Consider the following 17,993-nt stretch of genomic DNA (forward strand, 5'->3'; position numbering starts at 1 on the left):
CCAAACAAATTCACATAGAAGCTTTGAATCAGTATTCTACAGGAAAGGGAGAAGTGACCATGTCCAATTTCTGCACAAAAGCAGAGGAAAGTTAAATGTGTTGTCATCACCTAAAGTTTATGAGACAGTAACTCTAAATTTTATAAATATTCTTTCCCCTTCCTGGAGCTACAAAGCACTGCCCATAACTTCACACCCTATATAACTTTTCCATCTTACACTTCTTTCTTCTCACTTATTCAACTACATCATCATCGTTGCTGTTGTTGTTGTTAGCACTGGGGATTGACCCCAGAGTCATTCTACCCCTGAGCTACACCCCCAGCCGTTTTGTTTTTGTTTTGAAGAACAGTCTCACTAGATTGATAAGAGTCTCACTCTTTGTTGAGGCTGCACTCGAACTTGTGATCCTACTGTCTCAGCCTCCCAAGCACTGGGATTACAAGTGTGTGTCACCATGCCTGCTTCTTGCTACCTTATTCTTGATCAGACTCTGCAGCCATTTTTAATAAACACAGAAGCAAGGGGGTTAATAAAAGATGGCCTCCAACTCCCCTTTCAATAAGCTGAGGAGACACAATTAACTAGAGATGAAAATGACTGTGTCATCTTCCTACCAGCAGTCACTATGGCCAACAAGCCCTCTCACTGAAGGGGGAAGGAAGCGTAGAAGGGCTTTCTTTTCACTTCAGTCTAGGGTTACCCCTCTGATTTTACAGGGCCTTCAAAGAAATCCGTGCAAGGAGTGTGCCTCTTGTAACTTGGTCACATGTAAAAATGCATGCAGCAAGACGCACATCTGTTCGGAGCTTGCCCCAAAAGGAGGTTCCTAACTCCCACCCACAGAGAGAAAGCCAGCGCCGGAGGCAACACCCAGGGACAAGCAAATTAGCATTTCCAAGGCCAGCTGCTGACAGGCTTAACTGTTTACAGCAACCAGAATGTGCTGGCTGCTGAAGTAACGAGGCTTAACCTCTCTGCTTGCCCAATACCATGAGAAAGTAATTTACCACATCAGCTACAAAATATCAAACTATTCTAGATGTGGATTCAAATTAACATCTGACATTTCATACAGAAGGAAATATTAACTGGATCCCCAGAAGTACATCATTTTTCATCATTTTTCATTTTAAGCTAGCTAAACAATCTGGGGGAAAAGCTAAAATACCAACCACACTAGTGGGGGAGAAGTAGCAAGTACAAAAGAACCAATGGGTAATATCTCATTCGACCAACTAGTTTGATCTGAAGACTCCCCAGAACTGCTAGCAAGTTGCAAAACTAGTTAAGACCCCTAAGGTCTTGCCTGTCTCTAACAGTCACAGAAAAGTGAAATAACCTACACAACTGCTGTGAAACAAACAAGAGTTGATACAGCCACGTGTGGCGATCAAGCACAGGAAACCTGGCTAGTCCAAGTTCAGATGCTAAGATTCTGATTTTAGTTTCATCTCTCCCCCCAAAAAAAGTCAAAACAACTCATATAGATTACACGTTGAAAGAATATTTTAGATATGCTAAGTTAAATAAAACACTGCTAAAAATTTCTTACCTTTTGTAATGAGAGCAGTAAAAAAATTTCAAATTACACATGTGGCGAGCACTATATTTTTATTAGACAGCACTGCTATATATAATAATACTCTACATTCATATATAATACAAATGTATAATTTCATTTATAAGGTACAGTAAGGAGAAGGAGAAAGAATAGGCCGGAATAGTAATCTCTAGGATAATTAAATTGGTTTCAACTATGTGAATTGTCAAACAAATAAAAGCTCCTTTCTGTTTACCACAAGCCATAAAATTTTGAGTCTTTCTGCTTCTACTGTGGGTAGCCACTTTTGCTTTGTATTAAGCTGGTCTCAATTCTTTCCAATGATCAAAGATAGATGACACAGTGCTAATCCAGTTTTGGTTTGTTTGAGTGTATGTGGTACTAGGGATTGAGCTCAGGGGCATTCTACCTTTGAGCTATACCCTGGCTGTATTTTATTTTTTATTTGGAAAGGGTCCCACTAGGTCACTGAGAGCTACTAAGTTGCTGAGGCTGGATTGGAGACTACAAGACTACAATCCTCCTGTTTCAGCCTCCCAAGCACTGGGATTACAGGTGTGCGCCCCCACCCTTCCACACCCCCAGCTCCAATTTAAAAAATCTGACTATGCAAGTCCAATTCAGTTTTTTTTTTTTTTTTTTTTTTTGGTGGTACTGAGCATGGGACCCAGGGGGCATCTAGCTCTGTGCTACACCCCAGCCCTACTTTTTATTCTTTATTTTGCAATAGGGTCTCACTAAGTAGTAGTTGAGGTTGTCCTCAAACAGTGATCCTCCTCTGCCTCAGCCTCCCAAATGCTGGGATTACAAGCGTGGGCCACCACATCTGGCTCCCCCCCCCCCTATTCATTTTCAAACTCTATTAGGTCACTGAAACCACACATCAAATCTAAGCCTTGACTCCCAAGATTAAAAACAAAAAAACAAACAAAAAAAAGCAAGCAGAATCTAGAAAAACCCAGATGGTATTCAGATACTATACATACTCTGTTTTAAAAAACCAAAGAGTGACTCATTTAGTATTTCAAAAGTGACACCCTAATGTGAATGGGAGAGCTTAGCAAACAGGAGAACACAGCAAGCAATTATTTCCACACAGGTCATCATGTGGTGAAACCAGGCCAACTTTCAGGTTGCTGCAGCCAAGGAAGAGAGAGCCCTGCAGGTGGCAGAATGGCTGGGGTTTATAGAGTAAGACTCCTAGGTAACAGGAGGGGAGGGGAGGCGCCAGCAGCCAAAGCTTTCTTCTCAGTAGCTCTTAAGAAAAAAGAGAAGCTACTCAACTTTCTACTAAGAAGCCAAAAGGAAAGGAAGGCATGTTCCACACTCTTTCACATGCTAAAACTGTCCCTAGCACAATTCACACACTGAGAAAAGGATAATAGAAGTATAAATCTTTTAAATGAAATTAACAACAAAATTAAGGTCCATCAACTCAGAAGAATAAATACTATTTGTACTTAAGAGATGCATGAGATGTATATTTCTGTTTTGGAACAGGGCCTGCGTGGGTAACTGGTAAATGGAAGAGTGACTTGGATAACTGAAAATGAAGGCAGCAGAGATAAGAGGTCAGATACCATCCCCCTTGGATGCACTGATATTGAAAGGTCATACTCAAATAGCCATCCATTCTTCCTTCTTTCCTTCCTTCCTTCCCTCCTTCCCTTTTTTCTTTTTCTTTTTTTTTTTTCCTTTCTGTGGTATTAGGGATTGAACCCAGAGGAGCTACACTTCCAGCCCTTATTTTTATTTCAAAACAGGGTCTAAGTTACTACGTGCTGGCCTCAAACCTGCTATCCTCCTGTCTCTGCCTCCCCAGTACTAGGATTTCAAGTGTGTGCCACCACACCTAGCTGAAAGGTAACAGGGAGATAGGGGTAGGGAGAGTAGGCTAACTTTGTAGTTCTTTAGTTTCTCTGGTCTGATACAATCAAAACATTTTTACTGTTTAAGGATATGTGAAAAAATTCAGACCCAAACCAATAAATTCCAATAATTTAATACCAAGGGTATATCATTTTCTTAATCCTAAATTTTGCATCGGTCCTTAACACCTGGGACTACTTTGTAAGAAGTGTTCTGATGCCATCTAGTGGCACATTTCCTGCCAAATGAGATCCAAGGCCTAGCCCAGAGTTTCCCAAGTGTGTCCCTGGACCAACAGCATCAGCACCACCAGACAATCTCTCAGAAAAACAAATTTGGGGCTCATACAGGCCAACTGAAGCTCCAGTGTTAGGGCCCAATGACCTGTGTTTAATAAGCTTTCTAAGTGATCTGAATGCATCTTCAAGTTCGAGAGCCCTTGGGGTATTCTTTACAAAAAAAAAAAAAAAAACAAAACCAAAAAACAAAAAACACTGGAGCTTCAGTTGGCCTGTATGAGCCCCAAATTTGTTTTTCTGAGAGATTGTCTGGTGGTGCTGATGCTGTTGGTCCAGGGACACACTTGGGAAACTCTGGGCTAGGCCTTGGATCTCATTTGGCAGGAAATGTGCCACTAGATGGCATCAGAACACTTCTTACAAAGTAGTCCCAGGTGTTAAGGACCGATGCAAAATTTAGGATTAAGGAAATGATATACCCTTAGTATTAAATTATTGGAATTTATTGGTTTGGGTCTGAATTTTTTCACATATCCTTAAACAGCAAAAATATTTTGATTGTATCAGACCAGAGAAACTAAAGAACTACAAAGTTAGCCTACTCTCCCTACCCCTATCTCCCTGTTACCTTTCAGCTAGGTGTGGTGGCACACACTTGAAATCCTAGTACTGGGGAGGCAGAGACAGGAGGATAGCAGGTTTGAGGCCAGCACGTAGTAACTTAGACCCTGTTTTGAAATAAAAATAAGGGCTGGGAGTGTAGCTCCTCTGGGTTCAATCCCTAATACCACAGAAAGGAAAAAAAAAAAAAAGAAAAAAGGGAAGGAGGGAAGGAAGGAAGGAAGGAAGGAAAGAAGGAAGAATGGATGGCCCAATGACCTGTGTTTAATAAGCTTTCTAAATGATTTGAATGCATCTTCAAGTTTGAGAGCCCTTGGGGTATTCTTTACAAAAAAAAAAAAAAAATTAAGTTCCAAGTCTTTAAAAATTAATTAGCATGGTGGCACACACTTGTAATCCCAGCATCTAGGAGGCTGAGACAGGAGGATTGTACTTTGCAGTCAGCCTCAACTACTTAGTGAGGCCCTTTGCAACTCGGTGAGACCCTGTTTCAAAATAAAGAATAAAATTTTAAAAATTAGGTTATTACATTAACAAAAGAATTGATTTTCTCATTTTGGAAAGCAATTTATTTTTCTGCATTATGGATCCAAATATTCTTATTAGGGAAATAGTCAAGAGACATATACTACCACGTCTATATATGGATTCAACACCTAAAAAGCACAGAATGAGTCCCAACCTCTGAAGATATTCACTGAATACCTGAGGTCTTCCTTCTCAGAAGACCAAGTTCAAAAGGACGACCAGACACATTACTCAAAAAACACCAACAAAAAGAAAAAAAACAAACTACACACACACACACACACACACACACACACAGTTTAAATGCAGAAAGCCCCATGCAACAAAGAAAACACATAAATTTCTGGACATCAAAATATGGCACAATTCTATATTTTAAGGGGAGAAACACATGAAAACCAAGAAAGTCAAATATCGGCGACTTTAAGGTTAAGTGTCACCTACCCTATGTGGGCCACGTGAGATCTGACTGTGAGGCCTGGCCGGAGGAGGCTGAGAACAAAGGACTTTAGGAGTGGCGGGAAACTGTTTCTAACCATTCCTCCTGCCCGTAGCCTCATAAATCTACCTGTCCTGGCCTGCGGTTAAAACCACCAACTGGAGGAACACACGACAGTTTCTGCCCCCCCCATGCCCCATAAAAAGCCCCTAGTCTGTAAGAAAGGGGCTTCTGACTCATTGCCCCCCCCCCAGTTAATTGCCTCCTACCAGATTTTACTCCAGAATAAAGTCTGTTTTTTCTGTGGAGCTGTGCACTCCTTATCCCGTATTTCCCAACACCCTAGTGATAACAGACACCAGTGCAAGCCTACTGTCTCCTTCTGCTCTGTACAGCTATGTTATAAAGTCATCAGGACAAAAGCAGGTGTGAAGTAGTCTTGTTAAACTACGTCTTTTCCACTTAGGTCTTAGATGAGAACCTGATTACCTTAAAAAGCAACCTAAAGCAAGGGTTTAGTAAAAGACATCCCATATTGACTGGAGACATTTCCACCCCTTTAATTCAGCTTGATATATGACCTTCCTGGAGCTGAGGGGAGAGGGAGGGAAGGGGAGGATGATATACATTTTTTTAAGTTCCTGTTTATTCATAATTACAGGGTTACATGCTTGAAAATTTTAAAAATATATATCAGGAGATATATATCCAGCTTGGCTATTGGCCCTGTCATAATTAAGCACCATCCTTTACTCTGGCTCAAACTACAGACAGCACTTAGAAAATAAGCAACTCTGAGAAGCTAGCTTTGCAAACTGAAGCCCCAGACATGACAGGTGCCATCATGGACATTACTACCGATGACATAAGTAGATTAAGGAATTTCAGACTTTCCCTATTGATTGGTTTCTAGCTTGTCCTTTCAAAATATAAACGTAGACCCTCACACATACACAAAACAATCATTAAACTCTAACACTGTAAGGAATACCATAATTGGGTGAGTTTCTGAGAAAACTTTTCTTTCCTTTTTTCTTTTCAAGCCATTACACACAAGGTAGTGAAAAGAAGTCACAGGAATATGGGTCAGGTAAAACAAATTTTTAGACACACCAAGATTTATTTGATTTTTTAAACAATAATCTTCTTCCTCATCACAGGCATCACACAGAAGGGTATGGTTATGTGGTACGTGGCCCATGTACCACGTCACACAGCTCAGCCAGTTCGGATGCTCTTCTATTACCTAACTAATTCTGGCCAAAAATGAAAATTCTAAGTTTTAACATTTCTCATTTGCAAACCAGAGTATCACAGATGTTATACAATTGCAGTAAGAAGTAAATACAGCAAATAATTCCTGGTACATCACTAATAGCCGTTAAGGATTAATACCATCCATCAATACTTATTAGGAGGAGGGAAGAAAGGGCACAGGGAGAAATGGGTCCAAACTCGGATTCCCTGTCTACACTTGGTGCATGCCCTGTGCTGTTATTCAACTCAGTGCCCCTCGCTCCCACATCTGTAGGGGAAGGGTAATGATCTGTACCGTGCTCAGTGATTTCCCCACATGCACTATTTAACAGGAGGGACCTACTGACCAGGACAACTCCCTTTTCTTCACTTCCTTTACCCCTTCTGTGAATTGTTTCAACAGGAGGCATGTTCCAGGCCAGGGCTAAACAATATGCTAATGGTAGCATACATTTAATGCTAGCACCTCACATTTTTCCAAGGCACAAATCAGCATACATAGAATTTTACCAGTGGAACAATATGATGGCCTTGAAGCTACTCTAATATATAGGATTTATAAACTTTAGAGCCTTTTACCAAATAAATCTCCCACATGCAAATTTGCTCCAGTGTTTGACATGTAACTGCTAAACAACCAGCTCTCCAGTTGTTGGGGAGGGACTGACTTGTGATGATCTCCCTTTCCCATAGGTGAGGCCAATACTCCTACCATGGCTGTTGCATCTCGATATCCAAATTCTACAATCGCTTGACTGAACGATTCGTTCAACAAGCATTTGTGTGTGTGTTGGGGGGGGGGCCTGGGGATGCAACCCAGGGGCATTCTACCTCCGAGCTACACCCCCAGCCCTATTTTTTATTCTTTGAAAAAGGGTCTCACTAAGTTGTGGAGAGCCTCACTAGGTAGCTGAGGCTGGCCACAAACCTAAGATCCTCCTGTCTCAGCTTCCCAAGTAATGGGAATACAAGTGTGTGCTACCACACCCGGCTCAATAAGCATTTAAAGAGAACATTATATAAAGTTTAGTGCCAGGCTCTAACAGTATGAGCATTAAGGATGACTATACATGAATCCTACCTACCCTCAAGGACCTGTAAGTCCTTGTTAGGGAAACAAAACAAATAAGAAATGCAAGGGGAACCTCTGAATATAGGGAAAATCCTTAATTGCAGGCAGGCAGAACAGTAATAACCCAAGCATTATTTACTTAGAGAACCTTTAGTATTGTTTATGCTTTCTACTTTCCAATTTTCAAAAATACATGTAGAGCCGAGCGTGGTGGCGCACGCTTGTAATCCCCATACTTGGGAGGCTGAGGCAGGAGGATCATGCAGGTTCGAAGCCAGCCTCAGCTGGCTTAAGAGGCCCTGTTTCCAAATAAAATATAAAATAGGTCTGGGAGTGTAACCCAGAGGTAAAAGGGTTCCATCCCCAGTACCACCACCAAAAAAATAAAAAATAAAAAATGTAGAAAACATTTAATCAAAGTTGACTAATATGTGAGTATGTATGTATACATGTGCAGATCAGTTTCTAAACCTCTGCACCATTGACACTTTACACTGGATATAGTGTGTGTGTGTATGTGTGTTTTACTAGAGACTGAACCCAGGGGCATTCTATTTTCAGCCCTTTCTTTTACTTTTTATTTTGGAACAGGTCTAAGTTGTGAAATCTCACTATGTTGGTAAGGCTGTCATCGAACCTCGGATCCTCCTGTCTCAGTTTTCCAAGTACTGTGATTACAGGCATGCACCACCACACCAAGCTCACACATATATGCATGTGGATATGTGTATATATATGCAGATATGAATGGGGTGAACATATGGGCAGAGGATATATAGGATCCATAGATGGGGATGTGTGTATATGAATGACTGAATTAGACTATTAACTAGAGGAAACATTTCTATAGTAATTTCACTCTTGGGGGTTTTTTTTGTGTGTGTGGTGGTACTGGGGTTCCTGGAAACTCTTCTACCTTCGGGCCACACTCCCAGACCTATATATATATATATATATATATATATATAAATATACATAAATGTGTATATATATATATATATATATTTTTTTTTTAATTTGGAAACAGGGTCTCTTAAAGTCAGCAAGGCTGCTGGCTTTGAACATGTGCGATCCTCCTGTCTCCGCCTCCCAAGTGCAGGGATTACAAGCGTGCTTGCACATGGCTCTCTCTCGGGCTTTAAACAATTAATCCATTTTTTTTTTTTTTGAGGTACTGGGGATAAAACCTCCAAGCTACAACCCCAGCCCTATTTTTTATTCTTTATTTTGAAACAGGATCTGAGTTGCAAAGGGCCTCACTAAGTAGCTGAGGCTGTCCGTGAACCAGGATCCTCCTGTCTCAGCCTCTCAAATGCTGGGGATACAAGCGTGTTAATCTGTTTCCGGGTGTTACTGTGTTATCAGGTACATACAGGCAACAGCAGGTGATAGGGTGCCTGACAAAAAGCCCTGCTGTCATGGGGCTCACATTCAGGACAGAGACGGAGAACAAACAAACAAACAAACCAATTATACAGTATGTTAGAAGGTACAGTGATGAAGTAGCAGGAAAGAAAACAAAGCAGGGAAGGGGCCTACGGGTTCTGGAGGAATGGGATGAGGGACATGCTGCAATTCTGAATTCCAAGGGCTTAAACATGACAGGTAAAATACTTATGCCCATATTATCAGACTATGTGTTTACAAATAACTTCCTGAGCATACAGTCTGGAATAAGTCTGAATTTCAGCAGACTTAATCATAATCATGGAGGGAGTTTACTTTTTTTGGTTCAGAACTAAAGGGAAGAGAATGCTATCAGATGTGGAGAAGCCCGGCCACACACCCTCCCACTGGCTCTCCTCTGCTCTCTGCCCATGCCCAGAGTCTTTGAGCCTGTCTCATTCCAAAAGGCACCCCTCCTGCAGCAAGACGGAGGGCGAGGCATCAGAGATGCCCTAACCGCAAAGGCTCCTTTCAGCACCAAGGTGATGACAGATTATCGACATAAACATACTCATGAAAAAGGAGAAATGCTCATGAGAAAGAAGAAGGTGACGAGGGGAAATAAGGTGAATTTTACTGTGGTAATTGTTTGCAGGCTAACCTGATCATAAAAGGCTGGTTTACATTCATTATGTTCAGGTCCTCATCTACATCATTGTGAAAATTCTCCATGAGTCTTTTTATCACTGTGCTTCTCTCCTTCAAAAATTTCTCATCGGAAGCTCTTTTTATTCAATTTATTCTTTTTATTCAATACAGTCTACAAATATGCCACAACAATGAAGAATAAACAAGGTCATGGAAACATGAATATATTGGCAAAAAAAAGGAACTGAGATTTTCTAGAGCAAGATTTTTCTGTAGGCACTGCCCCCCTTTTTTGTTAATCTACAAAATATTCACTTTTAAATTTATTTTCTTTGTGAATAAATAAAATATAATTTAGAGTATATAACATGATGTTATTATATAGGTATACACTGTAGAATGGCTAAATCCAACTAATTAACATAGCCATTACAAATACTCTTATAGGTATTTGTGATAACACTTAAATCTTACTCCTTTAGTACTTTCAAATATATGATACATTGTTTTTAACTATGGTCATGATGCTGTACAAGAGATCTGAACTATGTATTGAGCTTATGTCATGATATTGTATAACAGATCTCTCGAGCTCCTGCTCAATAAGCTTTTATCCTTTGACCAGCATCTCTTCAATCCCTCTTCCTCCCTATCCTATCTCTGGTTAATTACGATTCTACTCTATACTTTTGAGTTTGGTTTTATTACATCCCACATATAAGTGAGATCATGTGGCATTTGCCTTTTATGTCTGGTTGTTTCATTTAACATAATGTCCTCCATGTTCATCCGTGCTGTTGCAAATGACAGGAGGAGCAAGGTCAAAAAAGTCCCCATTTAACAGGAGTCCTATAAAAGGAAACAGTTCTCTGGATGGAGAAATGAATCACAGCCTCCAGAATGTGAGTTTCCTAGGAAAATAATCCTTGAAAACATCAGGTGCTGACATATCAATCAGATCTGTAAGTGATTTCAAGTGATTTGTACCCCCAGCCCTATTTAATTTTTCATTCTGAAACAGGGTCTAAGTTGCGGAGAGCCTAAGCAGCTGAGGCTGGCCATGAACCTGCAATCCTCCTGTCTCAGCTTCCCAAGTACTGGGATTACAGGTGTGCACCACCATGCCTGGCTAAGAAATTTTAAATGTGAAAACAAAATGGCTGATTGCTCTTTTTTCCTAAAATAAGGTGACAAGTAATAGTGACCGTAATTTTCTGGGATTTTTTTCTGAAATATCCAATTTTTAGGGTTAAGAATGTCTTCTTCAGGAGTGAAACTAGAATATTCTCCCCAAAGCATCCAAACACAGAACTAACGCTTAACATTTACAAACGTAAGAGGTCAGTGACGCCTGAGGACTGCAAATGGAATGTTTCACACTGATGGCTGTTCTTCATTCCAAGTGTGAAGTAACTGTTATAAGTGAAATTTTCTTTCTTGAATGGTTGGGGACTAAAATGAGAACAAAGGGAATCATATTTTAAAAGGTGATGATTCTGAGCGAGAGAGCACGTTTTCAATATGAAAGGACATCATTGTATATACATATTCATATATATCCCCTAATGATTGACGGTATCACTTCTATCAGACAGACTGCAACTGGCTCAGTGGAATCAGCAGGAGGGAGAGGTGGAGGCCTGTCAATCAGCACTAAGCTAGCTATAGTTAGATGGGAACGATCTCTGGTGCTCCAGTGCACAACAGGATGACTATGGATAACGGTAACATTCTATATACTTCAAAAGAGAAGAATTTTCAATGTTTTCACCACAATGACAAAGTCTAAGGAGAAAGATATACTTAACCTGATCAGAATATAATATGCAATGTATACACATATAGCACCTCATATATATGTCCGATTTTTATAGGTCATTTAAAAAACAAACACTGGAAAAATGTGTCATATTGAATATTAATTTTTGCTATAAAAATGTTGAGGTTTTAAGCCAGGCGTGGTGGCGCACACTTGTATCCCAGAATTTGGGAGGCTGAGACCGGAGGATCGCGGTTCGCAGACAGCCTCAGCTACTTAGTGAGACCCTGTTTCAAAAAATAAAGAATGAAAATAGGGCAGGGGCTGTAGCTCAGAGGTTGAATGCCACTGGGTTCCATCCCCAGACACACACACACACACACACACACACACACACACACACACACACACAATGAAGTTTTAATAGTTTTTTATATAATTTGGCAATGAGAAACTCATTTAATTTACAATTGACTATGATTTGATTTCTTGGCAATTATTATGTATACTTAAGAAATTCTTGTGAAGAGCAAATATATACCTACAAATTATTTGAAAACATAATGAAATTTTCTTGAGTTTTAAACTAATTTTTTAAATTAGAACTATGCTTCATAATATTTCATTATATGAAATCAAAATGCTCATTAATATTTTAAAAGCACTGCTTTCCTAACAATCTCTCACTAAACTACTCAGGGTGAGGGGGCTTTCTCTCTACAGAGAATTTTTGTCATCTACTGCCTGCTTGTAAACATGCAAACTCAATTTTTTAAGTCAGCGGCTAGTTCTCAGAAAATGGCCCCTGGGATACTACCAGGGGATCCACAGGTCAGAACTATTTTCTCAGTAATTTAAAAATTACACTTGCTTATTTTTGTTTTTCTGTATTGGATGTTTGCACTGATGGCACAAAAGCAATTGTGGAAGAAACTATTGGTGCCTTAGCATAAACCAGAGTGGTGGCACCAAATGTACTAGTGTAAATCATTTTCTCTTTCTTCCTCCATGCACTGGTGGTAAAAAAAAAATGTCAAGTAAGTTAAGAATGTCCACAATGAGCTAGTACAATGATTAAATTTGTTCAATCTTAATCATTAAGTATATAACTTTTGCTATTTTGTGATGAATTGGAATATATGCATAAACTTGTGCTGGGTATCAAAGAATGACTGTTGTCTCAGGAGAAAAGCTTGTATAATTGAGTTGCCAACTCAACTAGCTGCTTTTTCATGAACCATCCTTTTGAATGTAAAGAATGACTAACAGACAAGCTAGGATTGCTGATTATTTGGGTATCTGGCAGACATTTTCTTGTAAATGAACAAAGTAAGTGTATTATTTCAGAGAAAACTGAAATAACAAAATGAAGTTTTAAAGACAAAAGGAAAATTTTGAAGAAACCGTATTCACCCTTGCTCGTCTCCCAGTTTAGGCTTTTCTGATGGGATTAGTGGTTGAAGGACAGCCTCAGCAAATAAGACTCTCATCCATCTAGAGATACCTTGTATCTCTAATGAAAATAAAAAAATGAAAATAAAATGAAAAATGAAAATTAAAAAATGAAAATAAAAAAATAGGGCTGGGTGTATACCTCAGAGGTAGAATGCCCCTGGGTTCAATCCCCAGTATCTCTCACACACACTAAAAGGAAGAACTATTTAGTATTCATCTGTACTCTTTTTAAAACCTAAAGCTAAATTATACATAGAATAGACACTGGGTAAATATTTGTTGACTATCTTGTTATTCTAACTCCTGGTATTAATTCAAATGCTTACATGTAGTCAGGTGTGGTGGCGAATGCATGTAATACTATTACTTTGGAGGCTAAGACAGGAGGATCACAGCAGGTTCATGGCCTTCCTTAGCAACTGAGTGAGGTCCTCTGCAACTTCGTGAGACTGTTTCAAAATAAAAAATAAAATAGGGCAGAGGATGTAGCTCAGAAGCAGAACATCCCCTAGATTTAACCCGCAGTACTACAAAAAAAAGGAATATGTTTTATTTATGTGTGTCTCTGTATGTACACATATATGCACTGAGTTCACAAGTACTCTAAACGCCTGTTGATTCTGTACCTATCAAGTTCTTTAGCTCACTTTTCTTTCCACGTAACTTATTCAAAATTTAAACTAGCTGGGCGTGATGCTTGTAATCCCAGCATTTGGGAGGCTGAGACCGGAGGATCGTGGTTCATGGACAGTCTCAGCTATTTAGTGAGGCCCTCTGCAACTCAGTGAGACCTGGTTTCAAAATAAAAGAATAAAAAATAGGGCAGGGGGTATAGCTCGGAGGTCGAATGTCTCTGGGTTTCATTCATCCCTAGACCCGAAAAAAAATTTTTTTAATTGGCTTTTTTTCAATAAATTCAAGACTATGTATTTCCTGAAAAATTAATCCACTATGTAATTTTAATAAGCACTTAATAATTTAATATGGCTCTAAAGCAAAGTTTGGCAATCTATGACCAAATCCTCCCCACTAGCTGTTTTTATAAATAAAGTTTTATTGGGCTACAGCCATTGTCATTAATTTACATACCATTCATGGTAGTTTTTGTACTACAACAGCAGAATCACAAGAGTTCATGAGACGATATGGCCCACAAATCTTGGACAATATTTGCCACTTGGCCTTTTAGAGAATAATTGCCAACACCTGCTGTTGAACATGGGCCTTTTGAAAAATTATGATTTTGTTTCTTTTTATCTACACAATGATTACTATCTTTATGCCAAAATATAGTCCTATAAAAAACAAAATAAAATAATGAAAACCTCTAGTTAAAACACTCAAGAATCCTCAATACAAATCCTGACAAAACTGATGAATTCTCCCAGGGGGCATGTTCTAAGGTTTCTCTTTTATGGTTTAGGATGGTAATGTGACTTTTATCCAGGCCTATCTACCAAAGCCAAATATCCAACACCATCAAAAATATACTACAAAGCAGGTTAGGCAGAGTTAAAACCTTTAGAGACCACACACTAAAAAGAGTATGGTGACATTTGCAGCTAGCCATGAATGAACAATTGGTGTGGACCCGGCCTTCCTGCTATGAACGACTATCAAGCTGGACAAAATATATGAATGACTGTTTTCAGACAGTAGGATGACAGGCAGACCAGAAATGTAATTAGTGCAAACTGTGCCTGCACTTGGGAGGACAGTGCATGCAGAACACAGCCACCGAGAAGGAGCAAGGAGGGGAATGGCTGCTTGGCAGCAGCGGTTTGCAGATTATGAAAAGGAGCTGGGCAGATAAAGAGCTCTAGGAACCTGCACAGGGATCCCCTTGAGTGGCATGCTAACTCCCCAGACACTGAGGAACAATGGCTGAGAGCTGCAATGTGAACAATTCTCAGAATTCATGCAGGACTGAGAGACATTTGGATTCTGTCCAGCCAGAGTAGAATATATTTTATTTATATTCTGTCACTGAACACTCAGGGGAATCGACAGACACTCCAAAAGGGTCACTTTCAGTAGGGCTAATTTAGCCCTCAAGAAAGGCTATAGAAGATACCCCTGACAAAGCTTCACAACACCCCTGGAAAGCGCCACCTAACTCACAGATTACTTAGCTCCCCACCAAACATACCTCAACACTCTAAAGAAAGATAGGAGAGCCAGGCATGGTAATCCCAGTACTTGGGAGGCTGAGACAGGAGGATATGGGTTCGCGGCCAGCCTCTGCTACTTAGTGAGATTGTGTTTCAAAATAAAAAATAAGGGCTGGGCATGGTGGCACATGCTTGTAATCCCAGCCCTTGGGAGGCATAGACAAGAGGACTGCACAGGTTCGAAGCCAGCCTCAGCTACTTAGTAAGGCTCTCAGCAACTTAGTGAGACCCTGTAGAAACACCAAATAAAATATAAAACAGGCCTGGAAATATAGCCCAGAGGTAAAAAAGTCCCTGGGTTCCACCCCGGTACCACAAAAATACATACATACATACATACATACGTAATAAAATTTTAAAAATAAGCCAGGAGCGGTGGTGTACACTTGTAATACCAGCATTCGGCAGGCCGAGACCAGAGGATTGAGGCTCGTAGACAGCCTCAGCTATTTAGTGATGCCCTCCATAACTTAGTGAGACTGTTTCAAAATAAAGAATAAAAAATAGGGCAGAGGTTGTAGCTCAGTGGTCGTATGCCCTTGGGTCCTATCCCCAGACACACACACACACACACACACACACACACACACACACAAAAAAAAAAAAAAAAAAAAAAAGAAGAAGAAGAAATAATCAGGCTGGGGGTATAGCTTGGAGGTAGAATGCCCCTGGGTTCAATCCCCAGCACCACCAAAAAAAAAAAAGGAAAACAAGAAAATCCAAATACTTGAGGATAAAGTACAAAAGTACACACAATGTCCTTGCAAAGAAGCAGCCTTATGATAGACTTAGCCGACAGATGCTCAAATAGATGATATAAGCAGGCTTCATGTACTCAAGAATGGAAAGAAATTATGAACATGACTAAAGAGAAATGGAAAAATAGAAAAAAACAGATTCTACTCAGTTCTTTATTATGTCTTCAACAACCAAAAAATGTAACATCTAAAATACAAGTCAGATGCAGAGCACTCGTAGGTTCAATCTCAGCACAGAAAAAAAAACATGTAAATAAATAAAAAATGGGTAAAGTTCATCAAGGTTGAACTTCTCTCATTCTTGCAGAGGTCTTTCTTTTGCTATCCCTGGCATAACTGTAGTCTACCTGTTGGGTAATCAAGAGAACTAAGTTTAGTTAAACTATAGAAGATAACAGTATCTCAACTACAAATAGGCCTTCTAGTTCACAAACATCACAGAGCTGGGGGACTGCAAGCTCCTTGAGGTCAGAAACGCTCTGCCTTTGACCATAATTCTGGTACTTTCTGGAACCTGACTATATGAACGCATAGGAATGACTCAGTCTTATTTTACCCTCAGTAAGTTGCCAGGTAATAGGTAGAACAAGATGTGAAAACAGACGCCCAAGGGGATTAAATCATTGTCCCAAGGTGCTCAAAAGGCATCCCTGAAATGATGCCACCACAAAGTGTTATTCCAAAGTAGACACAAAGAAGCTTGAAGTATTACTTACTCTGAGTTTCCACAAGATCCAAAGCCACGCTAGAAACGGTGTCCATTCCGGAGCTGATACAGGCTTGGAAGTTTTTTAAGGAGGAGAGAGCCGACTCTACCCCGCTGAAGGATATGAAACCAGCTGAACCCGAATTTGAACTGGAACGTCCTGGCATCTTGAAAAATTATTACCTAAATTTTCAAGCACAGTAACAAGAGTTGTAAGTCAGAAAAAATAATTGTGTAAGAAAATAGTACAACTGTAAACAACCATATGACTGTATTGAATATCCATGTACCACACTATTACCTACATTTACTATCCCTTGAGAGGACACCAGAGTGTTGTACCATTAAGTGGGTCATCAAACACAGATGCCCATGATATATACACAGGGTAACTTCATTTTTTTAAAGAAGATGAATACTGTCTTTCAAAAGATTTTTTGATTCTCTGAAGAATTCAGTAACAGCCTAGCTCTTAATAGCACATAGCACAAATGGGTGAGAAAAACAGACAACTTATATATTTTTTTAAAATATGAAAATAAGCTGGGTGTGGTGGCACATGCTTGTAATCCATTTGGGAGGCTGAGACAGGAGGATCACGGTTTGTGGACAGTGTCAGCTTCTTAGTGAGGCCCTTTGCAACTCAGCAAGACCCTGTTTCAAAAATAACAAATAAAAAATAGGGCTGAGGGTATAGCTTGGACTGCCCCTGGGTTCCATCCCCAGTACCACACACACACACACACACACACACACACACACACAAGAATACTAAAAGTTTAATAAGGCAGTATTTTAAAAAGATGCAATTTTTAACTTAACTGACATACACACATTGTGACCTGTGAAAACTAATTTTAAAAAAATAACAATCTTTTACTGACATCTCCTCTGGGTTCTAATAGGTTTATAAACTTGGTGAGACCCCAGATTCAGTCAAAGGTGAATTTCTACTTAAGCTTTCTTTTTTTAAGTTTGGCTGCAAACTTCCTAAAGCCTAATGGGAGTCACTCAGTCACTACCCTCAGAGGAGACTAATGCAATATTCCCAGGATTCAACAAGATTATGTGAAAATGGGTTGTTTTATAAAGAAGTCTAGTAACTCCCTGAGCCCCTTTTCCAAGTGCACTCCCACCACTGTGTTGCCATCAGCCATGAGGCTCTCATAAGAGCTGAGCACACAGATGCCAGTAATATCCTCTTGAACCTCTATTACTATGAGCTAAATAAACCTCTATTCTTTATAAAGTACCCAGCCTCAGTATTTTGTTATAGCAACAGAAAGCAGATAAAGACAATTAAAAAGAGCCTATTATTTATCTATTAAAAAAAAAACTACTCTGAAGATGGGCATGGTTGTACATGTTTGTAATTCCAGTACTCGGGAGGCTGAGACAGGAGGATCGCAGATTTGAGGACAGTCTCAGCAACTGGTGAGGCTCTCTTCATCTTAATGAGACCCTGTTTCAAATTAAAGAATAAAATAAAAAATCGAGCTGGGGGTAGAGCTCAGAAATAGA

General features: G+C 39.7%; 1 protein-coding gene across 1 annotated transcript in view; it reads right to left on the reverse strand.

Annotated features, from left to right (window-relative positions):
- Window positions 1-16,639, reverse strand: part of NSMCE2 (NSE2 (MMS21) homolog, SMC5-SMC6 complex SUMO ligase) — a gene marked incomplete at both ends in the record, with an annotated part of 246,769 nt that extends 230,130 nt beyond the window's left edge. The window contains 1 exon segment of the mRNA XM_080693640.1: window positions 16,483-16,639. Within this exon segment, the coding sequence (XP_080549766.1) occupies window positions 16,483-16,639 (157 nt within the window).
- Between the last annotated feature and the right edge of the window lie 1,354 nt (window positions 16,640-17,993).

The sequence above is a fragment of the Muscardinus avellanarius genome (genome assembly GCF_963383645.1).
Source record: "Muscardinus avellanarius genome assembly, chromosome: 4".
Classification (NCBI taxonomy): domain Eukaryota; kingdom Metazoa; phylum Chordata; class Mammalia; order Rodentia; family Gliridae; genus Muscardinus; species Muscardinus avellanarius.